General features: G+C 39.6%; 2 protein-coding genes across 15 annotated transcripts; one reads left to right on the forward strand and one right to left on the reverse strand.

Moving 5' to 3' along the window:
• LOC108321222 (mitochondrial import inner membrane translocase subunit TIM10-like) lies at nt 1-25257 on the forward strand. Of its 14 annotated transcripts, none has more exons than XM_052872906.1 (9): nt 11-168; nt 272-313; nt 3723-3775; nt 3920-3958; nt 4154-4223; nt 17694-17747; nt 17830-17921; nt 18022-18136; nt 20845-21150. In XM_052872906.1, exons 3-9 carry the CDS (start codon nt 3732-3734, stop codon nt 20872-20874), a joined length of 444 nt encoding a protein of 147 aa, XP_052728866.1. In that variant the 5' UTR covers nt 11-168; nt 272-313; nt 3723-3731; the 3' UTR covers nt 20875-21150. The 14 variants fall into 14 exon arrangements, with proteins under 14 accessions (XP_052728869.1, XP_052728868.1, XP_052728866.1 ...); XM_052872903.1 differs by having other exon boundaries at nt 18-168; nt 3639-3775; nt 20845-21146; XM_052872909.1 differs by lacking the exon at nt 3723-3775 and having other exon boundaries at nt 1-168.
• On the reverse strand, nt 937-3223 carry LOC108322517 (protein ACTIVITY OF BC1 COMPLEX KINASE 7, chloroplastic-like). Its single transcript, XM_052872623.1, has 7 exons — nt 3197-3223; nt 2873-3016; nt 2578-2703; nt 2387-2474; nt 2222-2315; nt 1355-1528; nt 937-1025 (listed from the first exon to the last, which is right to left on the reverse strand). The coding sequence occupies exons 1-6, from the start codon at nt 3221-3223 to the stop codon at nt 1417-1419; spliced, it is 591 nt and encodes a 196-aa protein (XP_052728583.1). The 3' UTR covers nt 937-1025; nt 1355-1416.
• Nucleotides 25258-25345: the final 88 nt, after the last annotated feature.

Below are 25345 nucleotides of genomic sequence, written 5' to 3' on the forward strand. Positions count from 1 at the left end.
TTTAAATTTTGAAAGATTAATTTGTTTTACAGTGTACAAGTATTATTTCTCAATTTACAATATTAGAGTATGATTGTTATTTGGGTAATTTAGTTCAAACTGTGATACGACGACCCGTCTCCTTTACAAAGATCGAACCCTACCCTAGCCGCGTTTCTTCCTTAACCAGTACGTTTCTCTCTCTCACGCACACTTTTCATGCTCTTTTATTTTATTTTTAGCCTCTTTTCCTTGTTTCTCAACTCAAATTTCTCGAAATTTTCCTACGAAGTTAGAAGATTTGGGATTGAAGGCCGGATCGTTCTATTGTGTTGTGAGTTTTAGTTTTGAAATGTGTTCATTATATTAGAATCTCTCTTATTCAGTGTTATTTTTCTGATTTCATTGTTAGTTAATCACCTCCTCTTTCTTGTTCAGTGTTTGCCTCTGCATATACTTAAAACTTGTTATGATTTCGAGGATTTTAGTTTAGTGTAAATAAGAGAACAAAATTTTATAGGAGATTGAATTATGGATACAGAATACAAAACTAATGTTAGAAGCTGTTTAACACTTGAGATGGTATGCGATATCTTAGAACCTATGACAAAATTGTGATCCCAGAATTTTCAGGACATATGCACAAAAACTGTTTAGTCATCAAATCTTCCAAACTTCATCTTCCCTTCATCTAAGATGTCAACGTCCTTTCTTTTCTTGGATAATTTAATAGCTTGAAATCCATTGTTGTTGTCACTAAATTGAGAAGCTGTTCGTGCTAGCAGTTCTTCCAAACTCTCACCTTCTTTCGCTCTCTCTATCACATGAAAATAGTGGCTATTAGTTCTAAAGTACTTGGAAGAACACAAGTGGATTCACTAAAGTTATCAAATGCAAGATTTTGTTTGACTTACCAGATGTCTCCCATAGAGATGGGTGCTTGACAGTGCTTTGAGAGCATTTTGTGCCTCCTGCTGAGTAACATACTCTACAAAAGCAAAGCCTCTATGGCTTCCAAACTTCATTGGCAACCTTAAGCTTTTAATCTGAACAGTTTAGAGCAATTGAACATGAGTGAAAAGAAAGAAATAAAATGCACTGGAAAACTGAATCTACATGTTCTGGCTAAACTAAATACACATAATTAAACAAAATCCATGTGAAGCTCATGCACTAGATATCTCTCTTAGATATAAGCTAAAATTGAGCAAAAACAGAATTCAAAATTAAGGTAAAATAGTCACATAACAACTCCTATAAACAGTAGCTACGATATCAGGTTCTGTTACTTGTGTCTCAATTAAGAGTATCCACTGGGTTTGGATCTGAGTATCATCCCTACCTCAAATTAATTATTTCAGAAACAATTAATCACCTGGCCAAAGGGGCTAAACAATCGTCTTAGATCCTTCTCTGTTGCCTCAAAAGCAACATTTCTTACGAGCAATTTTGTTGAACTCTTATCCTTCTCAATTGTCTTTTGTTTCTGTGCATCATTCTTGACATGACAAGGTTGTAAAATAAGAGCATGGCTGTCCAAAACTGTCCCCTAGATCCAAAAAACAAGAATAGAATTTAAAAAATGAGAAGCAGAATTAGGATCTGAAAATGCAAATAACATGTAAATACCTGCAAATCTCTGCAAACATTTGTAGCAGTTTCAGGGAGTCAAACTCAATGAATCCAAACCCCATAGAAACAATTTTTCCATTTTTCAAATGTTTCTTCACCTATACGTAAAAGCAACAAAAACTAAATATGAAACGCTACAAAACAAAATTTCGAAGTACAGCTGAGTCATACTGTTAGGAATTGGAGGGTTTATGAGAGGCGAAAGGTGAGGCAGAGTACTTAACTGTAAACAGTTAAGTGGGGCGGGAAGAAGGTCTCTGTAAAAGGACCTCTGTTATTGTTTTCAGTTGGACAGATTTTTACTCTTGAGTTACAGACCAGTTTAGACTTGGTGAGGGAGGTTAAGCTCCTGGTTTCCCAATTGTATTCTTGATTCTTGGATGTGAATACAAATCATTTCTTTTTCAATTGCTTTCTGTTAGAGTACTGAGGTGTGAGAGTAAGGGAGATAGATAGGATTCTTAAAAAGGTTCCTAACAGAAACACGGTAAATTGTAGAAAGCATTGGAATAATAGAAGGTGAAATTACTGATATGCAATGACGTTAATTTAACATATGATTTACTTCATGAAATCTCCATAACGATATACTTCCAAGCTTATTACTTACGTTGCACATTCTTCATATATTCCAATCCAATCTCTGAGTGGACCCCCAAAAGCTTCATTTCTCTGGAAATACTCTGCGATCAGTTTTAAGTTTTCTGGATAGAGCAAGCAAACATGTCAGAATAACAAACAAAATCATTCACGAAACAAAATGTGCACAACTTACTCAAATCAATGTCGAAAAGCTTCTTCAGACCTGGCCTTTGAACTTTGACTACTACTTTTTCTCCATTATGCAGAATAGCACGATGAACCTACAAATATGTGTCCCCGGAATTCATGTTACCATATTAATAACAGCAGTAATTTAAAAGTGTAAGTCAAATTTTCAATTTAACGAAAATATAAATCAAACACCTGACCGAGACTAGCAGAGGCAATTGGTCGATCTTCAAACTCTTTAAATAACATGTCAATGGAAGCTCCTAATTCACTCTCAATAAATTTTCTTGCTTTCTCACGAGAGAAGGCAGGAACCATGTCCTGTACAATGTTATATTGTTATCAAGTAAAACTCTTGTATACTAGTCCAAAATATAAATAAATATTGATGAATTCACTCTATTTACTCAAAAAAACTAGCCCTTTTCGTTTATTAACAAAAAATAGGAAATGTCTATGATGATGATCCTGAAAATGACAGAAGAAATACCTGCAATTTTACGAGCTCATCCACAAATTCACGTGGAAACAGATCCGACCTTGTTGATGACAACTGACCAAGTTTAATGAAAGTTGGACCAAGCTGCAATACAGACTCTCTTAACCATGAGGCAGTTTTCCTTCTTCTAATTTTCTAATGAATGTTAAAAAATTCTCAGTTCAGCTACAGCACAAAAACACAAACAGAAACATGACCAAGACCAATTTGATAAAATAAAACACTAATTTGTTTCCACCACCTAGGACTACAAGTCAAGTGAGAATGGAAAACAGTATTTTATTTTTTTGGCAACAAGCAAAATTCAGAACCTACCTGTTTTGCTTCTGTGAAGCCTCTCATATATGCCCATTTTAGTTTAAAAGTAGTGTGTCTATGATCGCAGAGTTGTATGATTTCCGTAAGTTAATTTGAAGTGAGTTGGGGATTTTAGCCACTGAAATATTTGTTGAACAAATATTGGTACTGGCATGAGCTTTAGTCAATGGCCTTTTTGAAAACCTATTCTATTCACATTGTTTCTATTGGACTAAGTTTCGCTTATAGACTACACCATGGAAGATTGAAATAACCCTTTGTTCATATAATTCCACTTTTAATCTTCTTGAGATGTCGTTTTTGAGTCGTGGGGAGGAGAGGATGGATGATTTGGCTGGTTGGAGATTTGTATTTATACTTGACACTGGTCATTATGCTAGATATGAACAACAAGGAAGATTAAATTGATTACAAACATGGAAAATTTTGGACTTCGTAGGTAGTGTTTTGTGCTCAAGTGAGAAGCATGGTGTATCCTGATAGTTTTGGATGTGTTTCAATCATTCATGTGATAATGGAACAGATATTTGGAATGGCTGAAAAGGAGATGGAATATAGGGTCGAATTATTCAACAAGTAGGTTTCTCTGTTCTTGCCTGCCTTGATAGTTTTGCTGCTGTTAGCAAGTATAATGTAGAATATAGCTGCTTTTTGTTTGAGAAGATTCATCGGTGGCATAATAATTCATTTGGCTAATGCTTTGTTACTTTTACCATTCAGGATGACCCAGACCTGTTTCAAAAAGTGTGTTGACGAAAGGTGGGGGAAACTCTTCTCTAATTTTATTAACTGCTTGAGAAACTGTCATGTTTGATGCTCTTTAAATGCCATCCAGTCAAGTCCAGTGAATTTGTAAATTAGTTTCTTATTTCTCAGCTATCCGCTGCTGCATTATTTTGATGATGGCCATTGTGAATGTCATTATAATATCTGTTTATCACCTTTTCTTCTCAGGTACAAGGAGTCTGAGCTAAATATGGGTGAAAATAGTTGCATTGACCGCTGTGTTTCTAAATACTGGCAGGTAAGATTTTGCTTAACTTTACTTTCGGATCTATCACTGACACTTTTTGAGTTGTCTGTCATTTTGTTATTTTGTCGCCAAACATAATATTATCCTATAAGATAGTTTTCTCAGATGGATGTTTTATGATGAAATCTTAGTGGGGTTTCAGAGAGTACTTGGTTAGATGCTTGCTCCCTTTGAAAATTCTTGTTTAGATTTTGAGAATAGTCTTGATAATTTCATGCAAGGGAAGCCAAATAAATTGTATGTGGGTCACAGAATTTCTGACTTCAAAATGGTTTTTGCTTAAGATGTGTACCATCAGGACGAAGCGTCCACCCGTGTCAAGCCGTCCAGTCATGAAACGAACGTCCGTCCAAGATGGCGAGCGTCCAGCCGTTCATGAAACGAACGTCCGCTCAAATGTACCATCAGGACGAAGCGTCCACCCGTGTCAAGCCGTCCAGTCATGAAACGAACGTCCGTCCAAGATGGCGAGCGTCCACCCGTTCATGAAACGAACGTCTGCTCAAAATGGCGAACGTCCAGGCAGTTCCTGAAACGAACGTCCGCCCAAGATGGCACATCCGTCAAAATATGGCGTGCGTCCAGCCATTCAATAAATGGCACGTCCGCATAAGATGGCGAGCGTCCGGCCATGCATGAAACAAACGTCCGCCCAAGAGGGCACGTCCGTCGAAGAGAACGAGCGTCCAGTCATTGAATAGATGGGACGTCCGCCCAAAATGGCAATCAGGAACGAGCGTCCGTCCGTGTCGAGCTCCAAGGCCGAGCGTTCACCCTGGTCAAACAGCGAGGTCGAACGTCCATCCAGGTGGGCAAACAAAACCGAACGCCTACCCAGGACGACTCCCCAAATCGAGCGTTCAGTATGACCGAACGACATAATCGACTGGTTCCCATCCTGTCTGACCGTCATTATGACCGGACGTCACTGGCCGAGTACCCTTCAGACCGTTCATCCTGGCCGACCATCATTCTGACCCGCCATCACACAGTTAAATAAACCACAGTAAAAGCTAATGTTCAACAATCGACCGTCCGGCTTTCAAGCCTGAAGTCTCGGTCGTCCGCCCTCAACGTTAGCCAGATTTGGCATTCAACATTCGAGCGTCCAGCCAATCAAGACCGAACATCCAAAAGAACAGTTGTGCGAGCTTTCATGGAACGACTGGTGTTCCAATGTTACCCATCCAGGCGGGGACAAAACCCCTTTGCATAATAAATTTATGCTCGGGCTCAGGGGACTTATGTACCAGCAAGACCGGACGCCGTACGGAAAGACTTCCGCGATTAGTTAGCGGACCGGCCGCCCGAGTCATCCTCCTAATTGGCGAAAAGGTATGGAAGGGCGGACGCCCATGTACCAGCAGGATAGGACCTGACGCCAAGACATCCGCGAGCGTTTAACACAATGCCGCCCGCCCAAGGTCATTGTCGTCCGGGCGTACAAACTAACGTTATGTACCGACCGGTACTTAGCAAACATTGACCGAACGTCCAAGTGAATGCCGCGCGGCCGCACATGGACCGAGCGACCCTCCAAGCCTAGTCACGAACTGAACGTCCGCCCAGGTGAGCAGACAGGACCGAGCGTCCAGTGCTTGGTTAACTACACGGTTAAATACTAATGACACTTTAAAGCCCTTAACAAAGATTAAGATATTATTGGGCCGTTTCCAGGCCTCCAAAAGGTAAAAGCCCATTACAATCAGTATAAATAAAGGTCTCAGGTATGAGTTCAAGACCCACTTTCCTTACGATGCAACACATGCATCACATATTGCTCTGTCATATTACTGACTTGAGCGTCGGAGTGACTTTGACAGGTACCGACCCCCCGGCTTGGAGTGTGGAGCAGCGCCAGGAGTAGGAGGACGACCGCCCGACTTGGAGTATGGAGCAGCAGTCTCTCGATCCTCCTCAGCTGGAGAGAAAGGCGTCCGCCCGCCAGACAACGTCCGCCCGCCTATTCATCAAGACAGCTTGTGTGTTTTGCAGGGTCCTCACGGACACGGTCGAAACAAGATGTGCAAATAGTGATTGTCTATTGTCTAAGCAGATTTATTTTGGGCAGGTGAATAATTTAATTGGTCAGCTGCTTGGTTCTGGGAAGCCTCCGATGTAATCCAAGTCTACTGTGTTTTCTTTTGCGGTTAGCAACCTGCGACTGAGCTACATGTATGACATTAATTAGGAAACATGCAAGGTTTTTATTTTTCTCCATGACTATTTTTTGGTCAGTCTGTTCTGTTAAGAAAAGGATTGATTGGCTTTTGAGTTATAGCCATTGGTGAACAATATAAATAATTTTGGTTAATTTAGTTCATTCTTTGTTTCTAATTTATGTCTTTATAGTTCTACCTTTAATTTATCAGTGTTTTTCTGTTACATTTATTTGAAGTCGTCATCATACAGCATTGCCTGTAAGGACCTAAATATTTTAGGGGATGGTGTATGGACCAAGGGTATGTTAATAATTGATGTGGTAGGGGCGTCCTGTGATGATTGGTATGGTAGGGAAGGGCTTCACGGGGGGGCAGCTGTTGAAGAGGTGGGGAGAAGCTTTAAGGGGGCAGCAGGCTTAAGAGTCTCACCACCTGGAAGTGCTACAACCGCCAAGGAAACACCATCATCATCTTCTTAAGTGGGCATGACACCGAGGAAGCAAAGGAAATGGCTAAGGTTCATCCGGCAACACACAAAAGGAGATTCACTTCTTCATTTTTAGAGATTCTTGAAGTAGGAAAGAAGAAGAAGGGAGGAAGAGGTGCACACTGTGGCAGGGGGTTGAAACGGCAGAGGAGGAACACAGTACAGAGATTGATTCAAGGTTTGCAAGGAAGTCTTCAAGAGGTAAGGGGAGTTAGATATATCATTTGATTGTTGAGTTTTACTGTCTTTGAAGTAAATCTGGAAATTTTGAGGATGAAAAATAGAGTTTCTGGGTTTTGGAAAATCTCAGTTCGATTCTGCAGAATTCTGCAGAATCGCGCGTTCGGCCATACAGTATGAGCGTTCGTCCTTAAGTAAACAGTATGAGCGTTCGTCCTTAAGTAAATAGTATGAGCGTTCGTCCTTAAATATTCAGTGGAGCGTTCGTCCTTAAGGTATTGAATTGAGCGTTCGTCCTAAATATAGCAGTGAGCGTTCTTCCCAGCGAGCGTTCGTTCCAGTGAGCGTTCGTCCAGTGAGCGTTCGTACAAGTGTTCATCCAAAGTGATTTCAGGTGAATGAGCGTTCGGCCTGGTGTGGAAAATAGCGTTCGTTTAGTAACGTTCGTCCCAACGGTGCTCGACCAAATAGTGGTTGGCCTAACGTTCGTCCAATTCTGGTGAAACTGGACGTTCGTCCAAATTGTTGAGCGTTCGGTTCTGAACGAACGTCCGCGTTCGTTCGTCTTAGTATGGCACGGTCGTCCAAATAGTGTTCGACCCCGTGAGCGTTCGTCCCCGTGAGCGTTCGTCCAAGTGAGCCTTCGTCCCAGTGAGCGTTCGTTCTAGTGAGCGTTCGTCCTTGAGTGTTATAGGGGGCGTTCGTCCCAGTGAGCGTCCTTCCCAGCGAGCGTTCTTTCCAGTGAGCGTTCGTCCCGGTGAGCGTTCGTCCTTCCCAGCGAGCGTTCGTCCCAGTGAGCGTTCGTCCCAGTGAGCGTTCGTTCCAGTGAGCGTTCGTCCAATGGCTTTTGGGCGTTCGTCCAAATAGTGTTCGTCCAATGGCTTTTGGCGTTCGTCCAAACAGTGTCCGCCCAAGTGCTTTTGGCGTTCGTTCAAATAGGGTTCGTCCAATGGGTTTTGGACGTTCGTCCAAACAGTGTCCGCCCAAGGGGGATTTGGCGCTCGTCCAAATAGTGTTCGTCCAGTGGTGATATTTTGTGTTATGTTTTCTCTCATCCAGTAAGTTATATTATTTAAATATTTCGGTTACAATTTATGAATGCATGTTCATGTGATCCAGATTGGTTGAAAGTGTATGGTTATAAATGGTTTATGATGTACATTGTTGATCCAAAAGAAATATCATGAGATTTAAAATGGTAGGATTTAATCGGAAATTAAGATCTCTCGGTGGGATCGGTTAGTGTATTGAATGAATGTAAGAGGCTTCCATATGGGGGGTTATCCCTAACACTCCAACGGTCTTTCATTCTCACTTAGAGAGGATTGACGCGTGTGGTGGGAGTAGTGGGAGGTCCTAGGGTAGACGCTATCACTGGAGGTCTATTCCGCGGTAACGGACTAACCTTGTGTATGGTCGGGTGGAACCCCTCGGCAATGTTTATATCTAGCTCACCCTTGCATTGTTTTTGTTATGTGCTGTTTGGGTATGTTTTTGGCGATAATCATCCACTTGGATGGGAGCAGACGTTGTCGAGGAGATTCCCTTGGAGCAAGAGCTAGAGGTTGTCGGTATTGCAGGATAGTCTTCTTAGAATTTCTTGATTAAACACTTGTAGTGTTTAATCCTTTCAACTGTTCAAGTTTAAATTTTCAGTTTCTTTTATTTCTGGATGACTGTAATTTCACATTTAATTACACGTCATATTCCGACGGTCCTCTATATTTGAATGTTAACGTCCTTATTATATAATATTGATTATTATATAATCGGGATGTTACATTGCCCTTTCTCCCCATGCGACGTTTTTGCAGTTTTTCGTTTTCGTCTTCAAACAATGCACTTGCATATGATTTTTTTCGAGTAAAAACACAATTCTAAACATAATTTATTTGAAAATGTATGTGTAAGTTAAATTGTAAAATTGGAATGACAAACACTCATAATGTTTATGGAATGCCAGCTCCACCCCCACGCGCTTCTCCTGTCAAGCCAGAAAACACTCATAATGTTTGATTCACTCCATTTCTCTCTTCTGTTCACAAATATACCTCATATATATGTATTTCCTTCTTGGTTTAATCATTCACTAAGTCCCTATTTTCGCATGGAATCTCAATTTCGTCCCTTTCTTTCTGAAAATATCAATTGGGTCCCAATTTTATGAAAATTGCAACAAATCGATCCTTTCCGTTAATTTGGCTGGACGGCGTTAAAAAAATTGATGAGTGAATGTTGAGATGACGAACGAGTGCTCGTCCAGCAGCGAACGAGCGCTCGACCACCAGAGAACGGACGCTCGTCGACCTCTTACTGCTGGACAACCGTTCGTTCCACACTGGACGACCGTTCGTTCGGTGGTCGAGCGCTCGTTCGCTGCTGGACGAGCGCTCGTTCGCTGCTGGACGAGCGATCATTCGCTGCTGGACGAGCGCTCGTTCGTCATCTCAGCATTCACTCATCAATTTTTTTAACGCCGTTTGACACTATTTAACGGAAAGGATCGATTTGTTGCAATTTTCATAAAATTGGGACCCAATTGATATTTTCAGAAAGAAAGGGACGAAATTGAGATTCCATGCGAAAATAGGGACTTGTGAATGATTAAACCTTCCTTCTTCTTCTTCTACTTTACAGCTTCAATTTCAATCATCTTTCCTTTATTTCATTACCTAAATTCAACCTGTTACCTGATAAGAGAAAAGGAAGAACAAAACAATTATAAATATATTATGTGTTTTGGGATTAAGGATCGAAGTCAATGCCAAGGTCAAAAGGGTCCGTGCGTTGTTCTTTATTTCAAATCTCTGCACTGGTTCGTTCAATACAGTTTGCAAGACACCTACAGAAAATGTTTCAGTTCCATGTTTAACAATTTAGGTTTAAATGTTTACTGAATGATTACTTCTAACATCAATTTTATATTTATAAATTTTGAAAGAGTATTTAATGACGTAATAAAACCAACTTTAAAAAAAATATTCTAAAATATAGCATACTCCATAATGATAATCCAGAATACTAAATTATAGTGCTTGTTAATTGAAAAAAATAATTATATTATGTTGTATAATATTTTCAGGAATATAATGAATTGCGCGTATGCATGTTTTGAAATGGGTTAAATAAATTTTTAGTGACTTTAGAAACTCATAATGAATTTGGTATTTTTGAAACATTTTCAGTGTTTATATTTATTTAAACTTTAATAAATATGTAAATATGATCTTATTAGTAACTTTATTATTTTTAAATTAATGTTGTCATGGTCATTAGGCCATAGTATTTGGAACAATCACATTGCTATGTTTTTCTATGATGCTTGATTTTTCATTCAACAAAAGAATAATCTTGTTTCCTTGTATGGTTTGAAACAGTGAGATACTGCAAGAGTATTGCAGCAAGATGGGCTGATTTGTCAGAGAAAATTCTGAAGCTTGTGTTGATGAGCTTGGAGGATGGGTTTGACACCCTCTTTTGTTGCATTAACATTATCGCTCCTTAATGTATTGATTGCTTCTTTGATAGCACCTGCAGGGAGGCATAGCCACCAGAAAAAAGGAAAAGACAGATACATAAACTTTTTTCATCATTAAAGAAAAAAAGAACTAATTATCAATATATTCAATAATGTAAATCATACTTAATCTAAATTTAAAAGTGAAGTACAATGCATCTTTATAAGATATCAAACTTTGAAATGTGCTTGATTTTCTTGTAGTGTGAGTTGGCTGCCTAGATAGCATGTTGGGGGTTGGGGGAAAATGATACTCGAACAACCAAATTTGACAACATTTCGACACAGCACACGTGTCAGCGTTTGAGAGGGCTATGTTTTAAATGAAAAAAGCTGCTGCAATATGAGGAAATCTGATCAAACCTGTTTCAAATGTGACGTGGCGAGGACGGGCACGGGCAGTTTAAAACCCTTTTGAAGAAAAACCAACTCCTCACTGCTTTCTAGGAGTTCCCGACACTGAAACACATTCCCTGATCTGTTTTGTCTTCTCTTCTTTTCCTTTTTTTTTTTTCGACAACTTTCCAGGAATTCGCAAACATATTCCTGATTCCAGATTTTTTTTGTCTTTTTATTTATTTTTTTTATTATTTCTATTTTTATATATTTTTATTATTTTTATTATTATATATTTTTTATTAAAACAAATAAAGTGTAACGAAATAAAAGACGCACGCCCCACTGTTGGACGAACGCCTCGAAAACACCAAACGCCTATGACGAGTACTAGAAAACATCTAGAACGGTCGTTCACTATGGACACGAAAAAACGTAACAAGACCGAACGTTCAATGGAGAATAAACTCATCAAGACCGAACGTTCAACTAACATAAGAAAATGACCGAACGCTATTTGCTGAACACCACAATAGGCCGAACGTTCAAAACCGAACGCTGGAGAAAATAAGCACAAATAGTACGAACGCTGAAGACAAATATCATGGAGACCGAACGTTCATCAAAACACTATGACCGAACGGTAAAGCTGCGGGGACGAACGGTCAAACGTTTGAACTGAGAATAGCCGAACGTCCTAGCGGTTGAATGGACGAACGGTCGAAAAAGGCAAAGGACGAACGGCTGAAGAGAAGGACGAGCGGTAGATGAGGAGGAACGAACAGGACGAGCGGAACGATCGTAATCAAAACTTACTGTTTGGCCGATCGTTCAAAACCGAACGCCGGACGAGCGGTAGATGAGGAGGAGCGTCCTCAGACCATTTTAAAACACAGCACCGCCTATGTCGAACGGTAACACTATGAGACCAAACGTTCAGTTTGAGAATAAACATCCGAACGTTCAATCTGCGAGGACGCACGGTCGAACGCTTGGCTGGCAGAACGGTATCCGGCTAGGACTCGTTCTCTCTCTCTCGCTCGTGCACCCTTTTCTCCAACTCTCTCGTCTTCGCGCCGCTTCTCTCTCTGTCGCTCGTGCACCCTTTTCTCCAAACGTTTTGGTTGTTCGCGCCGCTTCTCTCTCTACTAAGTGATAAAATAAAATTCAAATTTGAAACGCACACCCTAAACTGCCGGTGTCTGTCCTCGCCACGTCACATTTGAAGCAGGTTTGATCAGATTTCCTCAGATTGCAGCAGCTTTTTTCATTTAAAACGTGGCCCTCTCAAACGCTGACACGTGTGCTGTGTCGAAATGTTGTCAAATTTGGTTGTTCGAGTATCATTTTCCGGGATCGCGATATTCCAACAACGCCAATTTGACAAAAATTTGACAACGCCACGTGTCAAGTTTTAATTGGTCGAATTTGAATGCTTTTTTTTAATTTAAAATCTGATTTGAAATGGGTTGAAGTTTGGATTCCGAAATTGCCCTCTTCGTTTTCGAACTCTATCTTCTCTCCTTATCACTGTCTTCTCTCTCCATTTTGGGGATTTTAATTTCATTTCAACTTCTCTCTTCATAGCAGTGTTCTCCTTCCTCCATTTTTAGGGTTTCATTTTGTTTTGAACATCTCTCTCCTGCTTCCCTGTCACCATTGTTTTCCTTTGAATCTTTGTGGACATTGGGTTTGTTTATTTGAGTTGTAGATTATGCTTGTCTTGTTCGGTGTCTCTGTGGACATTGAGTTTCTTTCTTTGAGTTAGAGATTACCCTTGTCTCGTTCGGTGTCGATTTGGTGGAAGTTGTTACCTTTTTTGTGCAATGGGTTCGTCCGGTGACAATGGTTCTTCGAACAAGGTATGAACTTTTTCGTGTCTCGGTATTCGTATTTTGGGGAGTGGATTTTGGTCTTGCATCTGTTCGTCATTTTTTTGGTGTGTCTTGCTTTTGGGTTGTCACTTAAGTTGCTTTTGGGTTATCACAGGATTGATGTTGCTGTAATCGATTACAGGGAGCTGGTAATCGTTTACCAGTAGAAAAATCTCCTTTTGTACCGAAAGTTGAAGAGTGCTACCCAGACGTGGCTTAACCACTCCCCAAGAATATTTTGGATTCGTTATGACTGTCTTTTGAAAGTTTTATGGATGGATCATTAATGGAACACTTCAACTTGGAATACTTCAATATTAAACAAATATAAACGAAATAATGAAGGGTATTGAGTAATGAAAAATTATACCAATACTAAAAAGCAGATACATTAATAAAAAAACGTAATGACATTTCATAAAACAACAAGTTTTGAAATGAAAAGATACATAACAATATACAATGAAATGTAATCTAAGAAGATGGTTGTCGATCAAATTGATTGCGGAAGTTAATAACTTCTTCCTCAACGAGTTGTGCAAAAATTGTCATGAACTTGAACTACCTTGGTTCAAACACCTATAGGTGGTTTTCTCCAATTGAGGTGAGGTGCATAACCCATGCTGTCAACTTTGTCTATGCTGACTATTTTAATCATAACGTTTTCCACAGACCTCCAAATGATGTGATTCTTTTTTTATTAGAAAGTAGACTCAAACATCTTTCCAATGACTACTAATTTATAATTTTTGGACACCTGAGTAGGTGCAGTTAATTCCTTAAAGTTAACGTTTTATATTTCTATCACCTCTAACCTTTGCTGGTTGTTTTGCTCATAACTTTCTCCATCGAACTCCAAATGAGTTCATTCTTCTTTTGTTGGAAAGCTCTTTGAGTCTAGATTCCAACAAAACAAGAATCAAGTCATTTAGAGTTCGGTGGAGAAAGTTAAGAACAAAACAAGTAGTAAAGTCCAGAAAAACAGAGTTGGGGAGCAGTGTTCATCTAGTTGGGGAGTACAGTTGAAGTTTTTGTACAAATTACCCATTTTCCTCGGGTAATCGATTACAAGACCCTTGTAATCGATTACCAGAGGAAAAAGGGTAATTTGTACAGAAACTTCAACTGTACTCCCCAGCTAGATGAACACTGCTCCCCATTCTCTATTTTTGTTGAATTTTTCCCTTTTTGAGATGGGTGAGTGAGTTCAATGTTATTCGGTGAGCTCTCTGCACCAATAATGAGGTTAGGTCATTGATTTCTTCAAAATAAAAATGTCCATTTAGGTGGTTGTCAACACTCAATTTCGTCCGGATTGACTAAATATTTTTGTTTTATTGTATTCTCCTCATAAAAAGAAAAAATTGAAAAAAAAATGTATATAAAATAAATAAATAAAAAAAAAAAAAAGGGAAAGAGACGTCCGTCCCAAGCGCCCATCTAGCGCTCCAATTGTTGAGCGCTCGTCCCATTCCGTTCGTTCATCTTCGCCTCAGTTTTAGGACGAGCGTTTGTCCTCCATTGATCTCCCGTTCGACCTTTCCCACTGTTGCTGTGACCGTTCACTGTTGCTGCGACCGTTCGCCCAGAAGCGACTGCTTGAGCGTTCGGTCTTTCTTTATTCGGCCGTTCGGCAATGTGTTAATTTAGTACGTTCGTCCTCTGTTTCGAACTGCTCGTCCTCGCCTTTATGCGAACGTTCGTCCTCTGTTTCCAACCGTTCGTCCTGTGCCTATTGCGAACGTTCGTCCTCATCTTAAAGCGTTCGTCCCGGTCTTTTAGGGCGTTCGTCCTTAGCACTGTTCAACCGTTCGGCATTTCGTTTCCTCTGGACGTTCGTCATCAACCGTTCGGCCTGACAAGTGAACGTTCGGCCTGACAAGTAATCGATTACCAGAGGAAAAAGGGTAATTTGTACAGAAACTTCAACTGTACTCCCCAGCTAGATGAACACTGCTCCCCATTCTCTATTTTTGTTGAATTTTTCCTTTTTTGAGATGGGTGAGTGAGTTCAATGTTATTCGGTGAGCTCTTTGCACCAATAATGAGGTTAGGTCATTGATTTCTTCAAAATAAAAATGTTCATTTATGTGGTTTTCTCCAATTGAGGTGAGGTGCATAACACATGCTGTCAACTTTGACCTTTGCTGACTATTTTAATCATAACGTTTTCCACACACCTCCAAATGTTGTGATTCCTTTTTTATTAGAAAGTAGACTCAAATATCTTTCCAATGACTACTAATTTATAATTTTTGGACACCTGAGTAGGTGCAGTTAATTCCTTAAAGTTAACGTTTTATATATTTCTACCACCTCTGACCTTTGCTGGTTGTTTTGCTCATAACTTTCTCCACCGAACTCCAAATGAGTTGATTCTTGTTTTGTTGGAAAGCTCTTTGAGTCTAGATTCCAACAAAACAAGTATCAAGTCGTTTGGTTTTTGATGGAGAAAGTTAAGAACAAAACAAGTAGCAAAGGTCAGAAAAACAGAGTTGGGGAGCAATGTTCATCTACCTGGGGAGTACAATTGAAGTTTCTGTATAAATTACGCTTTTTCCTCGGGTAATCAATTACAAGTCCCTTGTAATCGATTACCAGGGCAGAAATTGGCAAAAAATGCTTATGAAGCTCATCTAACTTACATTAAAGCACCTAAATGACATTTTTTCTCAATAATTCAATGACTTAACATGTTCCTACACCATACACACTAGACACATGCACTTGTAATCGCTTACATAGAAGCTGTAATCGATTACCAGGTTAAAATTGCATTTTTGTACTGAAAGTTGATTTGCGCTACCCAAATGTGACAATTGCACTCCCCATGATTGTTTTTTGTTTGTTGTGAGTGTCTTTTTAAGATATTGTCAATGGAGGACCCTTGTTGGTCATGGTTGATGGTTTTCACAACTTGTAGTGTGAAGTTTGGTAAGTCTTCTGTGTAGGGAAGACCCATCCTGGGTGGTCTTAGCAACGCAGGTTAGGTCCTGCACCATACACACTGGAGACATGCACTTGTAATCGCTTACAGAAAGGCTGTAATTGATTACCATGTTAAATTTGCAGTTTTGTACTAAAAGTTGATCTGTGCTACCCAAGTGTGACAACCGCGCTCCCCATGATTGTATTTTTTGTTTGTTATGAGTGTTTTTAAGATTTTATGAATGAAGGACCCCTGTTGGTCATGGTTGATGGTTTCTACAACTTCTAATGTGAAGTTTGGTAATGAATCAATGGTGTGTGCGAAAAAGCCCAAACCTTGGTGATACCAACCTCGATGGTGTGTGCGAAAAAACCCAAACCTTGGGAGAAATATCGCCAACCACAATGGGAGACAAAAGCCAAATACTTACACAACCACGAAAATGTCGTCAACGACAAGGCACGCCAAAATCAACAAAATTCCAAAACGAGGGATATATACCGCCAACGAGCCCATAGTCACACCATCAAAATATGGGGAAATGGATAAAGAGAGAGACAAAATCCTCGACAGTGACCAAATGACCCAAGAAACGAAGTAAGAAAAGTCGAACTCAAACTCAAAGGGGAGAGAGAAACAACATTTCAATGGTGGACAAAGAGTGAAGAAAAGCGACGAACGAAGAGAACCGAAACGGTGGAGAGAGATGGATGCTTCAATGGTAGAGAGAGATGGAAGCTTCAATGGTGGAGAGAAAGTTGAGAAAACCAAACTGCAAAAAGAGTGAATCTGAAAAAATAAACTGACAAAAGGAGTTTCTATCCAAATTCATACCAAAATTGCCCTTCTGAACAAATTTCATCTTTCTAAAAAAACCTTTTAAAACCAATCAATGAAACAAGGCCACGTGGCGTTGTCAAAAAGTTGGCAAAATAGCGTCCTCAGACCATTTTAAAACACAGCACCGCCTATGTCGAACGGTAACACTATGAGACCAAACGTTCAGTTTGAGAATAAACATCCGAACGTTCAATCTGCGAGGACGCACGGTCGAACGCTTGGCTGGCAGAACGGTATCCGGCTAGGACTCGTTCTCTCTCTCTCGCTCGTGCACCCTTTTCTCCAACTCTCTCGTCTTCGCGCCGCTTCTCTCTCTGTCGCTCGTGCACCCTTTTCTCCAAACGTTTTGGTTGTTCGCGCCGCTTCTCTCTCTACTAAGTGATAAAATAAAATTCAAATTTGAAACGCACACCCTAAACTGCCGGTGTCCGTCCTCGCCACGTCACATTTGAAGCAGGTTTGATCAGATTTCCTCAGATTGCAGCAGCTTTTTTCATTTAAAACGTGGCCCTCTCAAACGCTGACACGTGTGCTGTGTCGAAATGTTGTCAAATTTGGTTGTTCGAGTATCATTTTCCTTTTTTCTATTATAATCTGCTGCATAGATTGTCACAGGCTACTAGCATCCAAAGATGTTGTCTTGGATGTTTCCGCATGGCAATTAAGTATTGGTAATGCTTAATTTTAGTGTTTTCTATTGTAATCATGGATGTCACAGGCTCACATTTATTACCTTATAAAAGCTTTTGTTTTAATTCCATGACAACGTTAAATTCGATCTGACTGGTCACATTGAAGTTTTTTTGGTTGTTGCGATGCATATGAACTAGTCATTTAGCTTTCTACTTTAGGTGGCTGAAGTGTGAAAACCTTTCTAACAAATTGGTTATTATATTACATCAATAAGGTTATAGGAGATTATCAGTGAAATATTTAAACTGAATATTGTTTTGGGTCTAAATGTATTTTTGTGTATGGTATAGTTTTGTTTTTTTAAAATCATAATTGAATATATTTCTTTATTTCTTATAAAGATATGCAATATTTCACTCGTCCCTTTCTGTGAGTTTGGATTAAATTACCTTTTTATTAACACAATCTCTATTACTTAGTCATATATTGCTTGTGGATTTTAGGCAAGTACAAATGTAAATGTTCATCAAGATTTAAAGGATGTCAAACTTTGGCAGGTAAGTAATTTCTTTTGCTTCATCATATTGAATAGTGTACTTATTTGGAACATGACACTTATGAATTTCCTCTTATTTTTAGGTGCACACTCTTTCGAAAGGATTGGAGAAAATTGCTGCTAGTGTAGACATTCCAATGTTGGTTTGTGGGGACTTTAATTCAGTTCCAAGAAGGTCTGATTACTTTCTGGTTATATTATTTGTTTCTTCTGCAAGGGTCTTTTATTTATGTCAATAATTTGTTTCTTAAATTTATATTCTTATTTTTTTGTAGTGCTCCTCATGCACTTCTTGCAATGGGAAACGTAGACTCATCCTATCCTGATTTAACTGTTGACCCACTTAATATATTGCGTCCTCACAGCAAGTTGGTTCATCAGTTGCCTCTGGTAATGTATTGAAGAATTGCTTATATATTATGTATTTTCTCCAAAATGGTGGTTGTCAGGCCTCGAAAAACGTGCGTCCACGTGGCGTCCACGTGGCAGCAGGAGAGCGCGCCACCTCAGCAGTACACATGGCTGACAACAGTGCCCGACATCCACTGACGGACGCCAGCTGTCGCACGCCGAGCTGAGCCAGAGCACAGTGGGAACGTGCGTTCGGCGTAGTGGAATACACGTGTCCGCCTAGGAGTGGACGTCCGGCATCTACAGTCAGAGTGAACGTGCGTTCGGCGATGGTGGAAGACGCGTGGCAACTGTTCAGTGGTCGACCGTCCGTCGTGGGCCGTCAGAGGCGTCGTTGGGGTGCGCTGGCAGAGTGCGGACGTGCACTAGCAGGGTGGAAAGCAGATCTGAGATTCTGAAAGTATTCTCCATTTCCCTCTGCACGCACCTCTCTGCTTCATTTTCTGAGACTCAAATTCTCTCCTCCTTCTCTCTACACCTCTGCACCTCTTTCTCTCTCTAAGAACCACCGTTCACCTCCTCCGATCAGTATCTCCGGCGCAGCTGAAGGACGCTCGGCGTAGAACTTCCAGGGAGAACGTTCGGCTAAGTAAAGCTGGTAAGTCCTACCTTCATTCTGACGTTCGTCCTCCGTGCATGAAAACTCAGTTTTGAGTTGTACGTTCGTTATTTTCTTAGAGTAGAGTGGTTCTGATTTTTAGTTTTTGGCGTTCGTTCGTATAGTGAATTAACGAGCGTTGGCGAGTAGAGTCTGAGTGGCGAAGAGTCTTTGTGCGTCTGTGAGCGTTCGTTCATTCCCAGGTAAGGGAAGCTTATTTAATGTAACTGGTTTGATGTATGCTATGTGAACGTTCGTTATTTGGCTGCATGAAAGTAATGCATGATGTATGAATGAATGGCATGAACGTTCGTCATTTTTACTGTATGATGTTGCTATGATTGGCTTACGTGGACGTTCGTTATTTGTTGAATGGAAATGATTAAGTTTATGAATGATGTATGAAATATATATATGAAATTTGATGATCTGGATCGTATGAAATGTGGAAGTTGATGTTGATATGAATGCTTGAAATAATGAGATTTGCATAATGAGAGATGAACTGGAATGTAAAAGAAACTTGAATATAGAACTCTCCCTATGATCACATACGTTCGTTTGCTGAACGGTCTTAGAACGTTCGGTTTTCTTGATGAAATTAACTGAAGTGGGAGTCTTTCATTTGGATAGATCCCCTGTTGAGGACGAGCGTCCTCGAGTCAAATTATTATGCTTGAGCGTTCGGCCAAGCATTGTTATATCCAGTATTCTTTGATAAATTTCTATCCTTTTAATTCCCATAATATTATACGTGCGTTACTGGGACGGTCTCTGACCGTTCGGTTTTCTTGGCCAACATGATGAAAATAGGATTCTGTCATTTGGGTAGAATCCTGGTCGAGGACGAGCGTCCTCACACTAAAATGCTTTGCTTGAGCGTTCGGCCAAGCACTGTTACTTTAAGTTATTGAACGTTCGGTCTTACACCTGACGTTCGTCCAGAATAACGTTCGGTCTCACACCGAGCGTTCGCTATAAATGAGGCTCGGTCTTATACTGACCGCTCGCTCAAAATGGTGTTCGGTCTTATACCGAATGCCCGCTCAAATTGGGGCTCGGTCTCACACTGAGCGTTCGTCCTAATGATGCTCGGTTTTGAACTGAGCGTTCGTCCTAAAGGTTCTCGGTTTTGAACTGAGCGTTCGTCCTAAAGGTTCTCGGTTTTGAACTGAGCGTTCGTCCTAAAATGGGGCTCGGTCTTATACTGAGCGCTCGTTCCAAATGGTGTTCGGTATTATACTGAGCGCTCGCTCAAAATGAGGTTCGGTCTTATGGTGAGCGTTCGTCCTAAATGACGCTCGGTATTATTTTGAGCGCCCGTACTCTTTTCCTGCGAAATAGCGTTCGTCCAATAAACAGTACCATACTTGACCATTTTCGAACTTAGTAATTCTGCCGTTCGTTCTTTGATCCGAACGAGCGTCTTTTGGTCTCGTTCACAGCGTTCGTTCTCGGTCTCCTTGGGAAGGAACGTTCGGTACATGATATTGATGAACAGTAAATGATGAACAGTAAATGATGAATAGTAAAATGACGAATAGTAAATGATGAAGAGTATATGAGATGAATGGAAAATGTTGTGACTTTTGAAAGAGCGTTCCAAGGAGGAACGACTCAAGAATTGATTATTGAGATTTGTAAAGTATGAATGTGGTAAGCTTATCCGGTTGTTTCATCCTGATGTTCCGTGAGTACTCGTCCTCATGTAGAGGGGGTATGTCATGCGTGGGAACGGCAGGAGGTCTTAGTCCTTGTGATTATTTGGATAGATAGGACTAACCTCGGGTGGCAGCTGATGATAGTTCCAGTTACTACATCACCCGGGTGCACGAACACCGAAGCTACACAGATTTCATACAGTCCGGACAGTCAGTCGTGTTGAGTTTTATTTTGTATGTGCATTAAAATATGTTGATATGTGATGAATGCGTACGTTGATATGTATGTGTGAAATGAACTGTTTGCTGAAATTTAGATGTTGATGCATGAGTTAAATTATGTAAGCTTACCCTGCGTTTTCCTTGTGTTGTCTCGTCATGTACGTCCGTCTTGTCATTACAATGATCATCCGTGTGGATGTGAGCAGAGGGAGACGAGCGTTTGGAAGAGGCGCTGAATGAAGAGAATCTGGTTGAAGTGGAAGTGAAGACCGAGCAGTGAGACGCTCGGCTATTAGTTGTTGGCTTGAGTGGTCGTTCGACCTACTTACTCGTTTTCTTTTAAGTTTGACCGTTCAGTATTTGTACCGTGTAAATCGTTCGGTCAGGTTTTTATTTGTGCGTTCAACTTCAGATTGTAACTCTTATGTGTGGCGTGCGGCTTTTGCACATTCGTCCGTTATGTTGGATTTGTACTCAAGGACGTTCGTCCTTGAGCGTTCGTTCGGTTTTTAATTTTAGTGGAAAACTGTTTGAGATTATTATTAAATGTGATTTTTTTCTGAATTTATAGTTATGACTGTATTTTTGGGATGTCACAGTGGTTCTTGATTTTAGTTGTTTTTTTTCCTAGTTGGGGATTTATATCAATTTTAGGTCTGTGCTTATTCATCATTTGCAAGAACAGTTGGTCTTGGATTTGAGCAGCATAAACGGAGACTGGACAATGTAACAAATGAACCTTTATCCTTTTAATCTTGTTAGTAATAAATATTTTTGACCCAAAAATATAAACATCTCAAATGGTGACATAAATGAAATAATGCAAGAAAAATAAAGTAATAAACTCTCAAACTAAATAATACAACTGAGGGAGATTAAAACTTCTACAGTATAATTATCAAATTGAATAACATATATTAATCCAAAACAAAAAACAAAAAAGGGCAAAAGTAGAGGTATTTTTTGTAATAAAAAAGTTGAAAACAAAGGAGGTTAAAAACTCTCACAAAATAGTCAGTAATATAGAAGGTTTTTACCCTCTGCAAACACCAAATGGTATGCGTATAGAACTGAAAAATTTCTATTTTATTGTCTTTAGACGTATGCTACAAGCCCTCAGCTTTCCCCTCTACAAACGTAAAAAAATGTTTAAAAAATCTCATTTTAAGTGTCAATATTAATTTTTTTTTCCGACTTAGGCGTCGGCTCCCTCTCCACAGGCGTAAAAAAGGTGCGAAATTATCTCATTTAGGCGCCAATATTATTTTTTTGCCACTTAGACGTCGACCTCTGTTAAACTCTTTGGCAAGTGCACCAAATCGTTCAAGTAATAAACCGTGGTAAGACCAGGTATCGTTTTTCCAAGAGACTCGTAATACTAGAAAATTGTGTGATTAACAACTCATCTAGACTCAAGAACAACTCATCGTTTAAAAATATGTGCAAAAAGATAAATTCACAAGTAATTACAAGGTTGGACTTTGGTATTGAAGGCACTTGGAAATGAAAAAGACTAGAAATGGTATGAAGTGACATTGTTAAGGTTAGTTTTCACCAATGCACTCTTGTGTATAACCAATTTCATCTCCTCTCTATCAATTTACTAAAGTCAATCCACTAAAACACTCTAGCCCTAATCCCTTAGGTGAAAGAGCCTAGGTTTTCCTTATCAAACTCCAATCCCTTGGACAATCTAACAAGCAAACCCGCATTAAGAACTAGGATCTAAGACAACATGTGAATCATATCCCATCCCTGGCTCAATGACCCACAAGGACTCTTGTTTCAGTTCAAGATTTCATATCCCATCCCTCGCTCAATGAAACCCCAAAATCAAGTCATGAACGTCCCCATTACATGCAAGCTTTAAGATCGGAAACAAGAATACTAGTAATAGATAGAAAAGGCATTTATAAATACGAAACAGTTATTCATTACACAAGAGTTCATAGGCTACATCTAACCCTAACAAGATGAATCTGGTTCTCCATTTCCATGGAGAACCCTAAATCTTACAAACATGGAAGATGGAAGAAGAAGGAGACCCAAAGGAAGAAGAGGAGATGTTCCCACAAGCTCCTCGCACCCTCCATGAGCTCCAGACGTGGAATCGCGCCTCCAAAGAACCAAAGACACTTTTTTCTTTCTGCCTCGTGAGTATATATACTGTCCGAATTCTCGCTTAAGCTAAATTATTCTCGCTTAAGCGAGAATAAACTTCTTGAAGAAGATAATCATTCTCGCTTAAGCTAAATTATTCTCGCTTAAGCGAAAATGACTTTTAAATCAATGACTTCTTGGATCACCGAGGCTCTTCAATGTAATGGAGGATCTTCCTAACATCAAAATAGATCAAAAAATAAGGGATTAGAGTATTATTTACGTAATGTAGCTCAAAATATAGATAAATACTAAAACTAAATAAAAGAGAGGATTTAAGCAAGTAATAAGCTAAAGAAGAGTTGATTTTGCTACTAAAATTATGCTTAGATAATGGTAAGAATTAGCATTATCAACCTCCCTCTCCTCAAATGTCAAAAAGGTGCGAAATTACCTCATTTTGAGCGTCAATATTGATTTTTTTTACCACTTAGACGTCGGCTGGGAAGGGGCCGAAGTTTTAGAGCACTTAGACGTCATGTGGGAAGGGGGGTTGACGTCAAATACCCTGCATTTTCACCCACTGTAGAACACCAGCACCAGTTATGTGTTTTCTCTCTCGTTATGTTCAACTTCTTCCTCTACTTTCTCTCGTTCACCATTAACGTTCAAGTAAGTTTTCTTCCACTTTGCACCATTTAAAATCATTTTACACCGATTATGCTACGTTTGGAACCATTATCTTTCATTTGCACCGATTAAAATTTGTTTTCATTGGCTTTTGGTGCAGTTCTTAGGAGCGTTCTAGGACAACTACGATGGCGATTTTCAGACCATTATTGTGCGTGTTTTTCTCCTCACCCTCACAACGACATTTGTCTACTCCCTCACCTTCACAGTTAGTTTCATTTCTTGTTTTTTGTATGTTAGTTGTTGCATTTTCATTGGTTGTTGCACTTTTCATTGGTTGTTACTACTTTTAAAATTCTGGAAATTTTTGTAGTGTATTCTTGTGTTTTATATTTATTTTTCATGGTTTAAGTGGAAGAAAATATTGGCGAATTTTCTCTAAAAAGAACTCAAATTGTCGTATGTTGTAAGAACAACAGACGTCAATTAATTTCACCCACGTTCAATTCAATACATATATATTCTGAAATTTGAGTTTAGATCATGTTTGTCTCTTAGTGAAGTTAATTGCAATTGAATTGAATAATCTTGTATATTGAATGTTTGAATTGTTATAATTGTTCGAGTTTATATATTGTTAGAATTTCATGAGTTTGCCTTTTTTATCTATGGATGTGTTTTCCTTTTACTATGATCACATGATACGTGTTTTGGGGTGTAGGGGTCTTAAGCCGAATTCAAGGTTATACTGTAGCAAACTGAGGAAGGATATATAGGAGGCCGACCGATGACTGTAGCAAACCAGGGCAAGTCATGCAAGAGGTTGGTTAAGCATCGTAGTAGACTGGGCAGGTCATGCAAGAGGTCGACTGAGTACTATAGTACATCAAACAACACATGCAAGAGATTGATCGAGTTGTTCGAAAGCTCAACTACACTTTGTTTCGCTCATCCGGAACATGTGGGAGGGTACTTGTAGAAGACACTTTGATACTTAAGATGCATATTGTGTGCACGATGTTCTAAAGTCATACCTGAGACCCTTATACAATTATTGTAATGGCCTTTACTTTTCACTGGTGTAATGATAGCTCAATCACACCTTAATATGTACTAGGGGTTTAATGAGTTCTTACCACTAATAATCTGATCATGTTGTCAGCTTGATAGTAGGCCTAACTGGTCGGCATGTGGTCGTACAATACACAAGTACTCAGCTGACCAGGTCGACCACCTAGGCTGACTACCAAACTGACAACCCATCAGGCCGACCACTTAAGCCGGCCAGGTTGCCCACCAAGCCGACAACATGGTTAGATTATCAATGATAATAACTTATTAAACTCCCAATGCATATTAAGGTGTGATTGTGTTGTCATTAGGCGAGCGAAAGGTAAAGACCCATTACAACTATTATATAAAGATCTCATGTATGAGTTTGGAACATCATGCACATTATATGCATCTTTAGCCAACTAAAGGGTCACTTACTGACTTAGGCATCAAAGTGTCTTCTGTAGATGCTCTTGCACACATTCTGGATGAGCGAAACAAAGTGTAGTCGAGCTTCCCAACAAATCGGGTAGGAATAGCTCTATTAATCTCATGCACGTCCTGCCCGATATGGTATAGTACTCGATGACCTCCTGCATGACCTACCCCGATATGTTACCGTGCTCGATCGACCTGCTGTATGACCTATCCCAGTCCACTACAGTGCTCGATTGACCTCTACATATCTTTCCTCGGTTTGCTATAGTGTTCCTCAAAAATCTCCAACCTTAAATTCAACCTAAGACCTCTACCTAATATACTATTCAAATATAAAATTTAAAACCATTTTATACAATAATACATATTTAATAAAATTGTAAAATTTATTAACCTGTAATATTAAATATATTTTAAAACATGGACATAACAAACTTCACTTTGTATTAGTTATTATTATTATTATTATTCGTTAATATTTTTTTT

The sequence above is a fragment of the Vigna angularis genome, chromosome 2 (genome assembly GCF_016808095.1).
Source record: "Vigna angularis cultivar LongXiaoDou No.4 chromosome 2, ASM1680809v1, whole genome shotgun sequence".
Taxonomy (NCBI): Eukaryota; Viridiplantae; Streptophyta; class Magnoliopsida; order Fabales; family Fabaceae; genus Vigna; species Vigna angularis.

Excerpts from the sequence above, each read along its gene's own strand:
- LOC108322517 (XM_052872623.1), bottom strand. The coding sequence starts at position 3,223 with ATGAGAGGCTTCACAGAAGCAAAACAG. Across the intron at positions 2,704-2,872 it reads ATGAGCTCGTAAAATTGCAG|GACATGGTTCCTGCCTTCTC; the intron begins GTATTTCTTCTG and ends AACATTGTACAG. Across the intron at positions 2,316-2,386 it reads GCTTTTCGACATTGATTTGA|AAAACTTAAAACTGATCGCA; the intron begins GTAAGTTGTGCA and ends TGCTCTATCCAG.
- LOC108321222 (XM_052872903.1), top strand. The coding sequence starts at position 3,666 with ATGGTGTATCCTGATAGTTTTGGATGTGTTTCAATCATTCATGTGATA. Across the intron at positions 4,224-17,693 it reads GTGTTTCTAAATACTGGCAG|GCAAGTACAAATGTAAATGT; the intron begins GTAAGATTTTGC and ends TGTGGATTTTAG. Across the intron at positions 17,922-18,021 it reads TTTAATTCAGTTCCAAGAAG|TGCTCCTCATGCACTTCTTG; the intron begins GTCTGATTACTT and ends ATTTTTTTGTAG.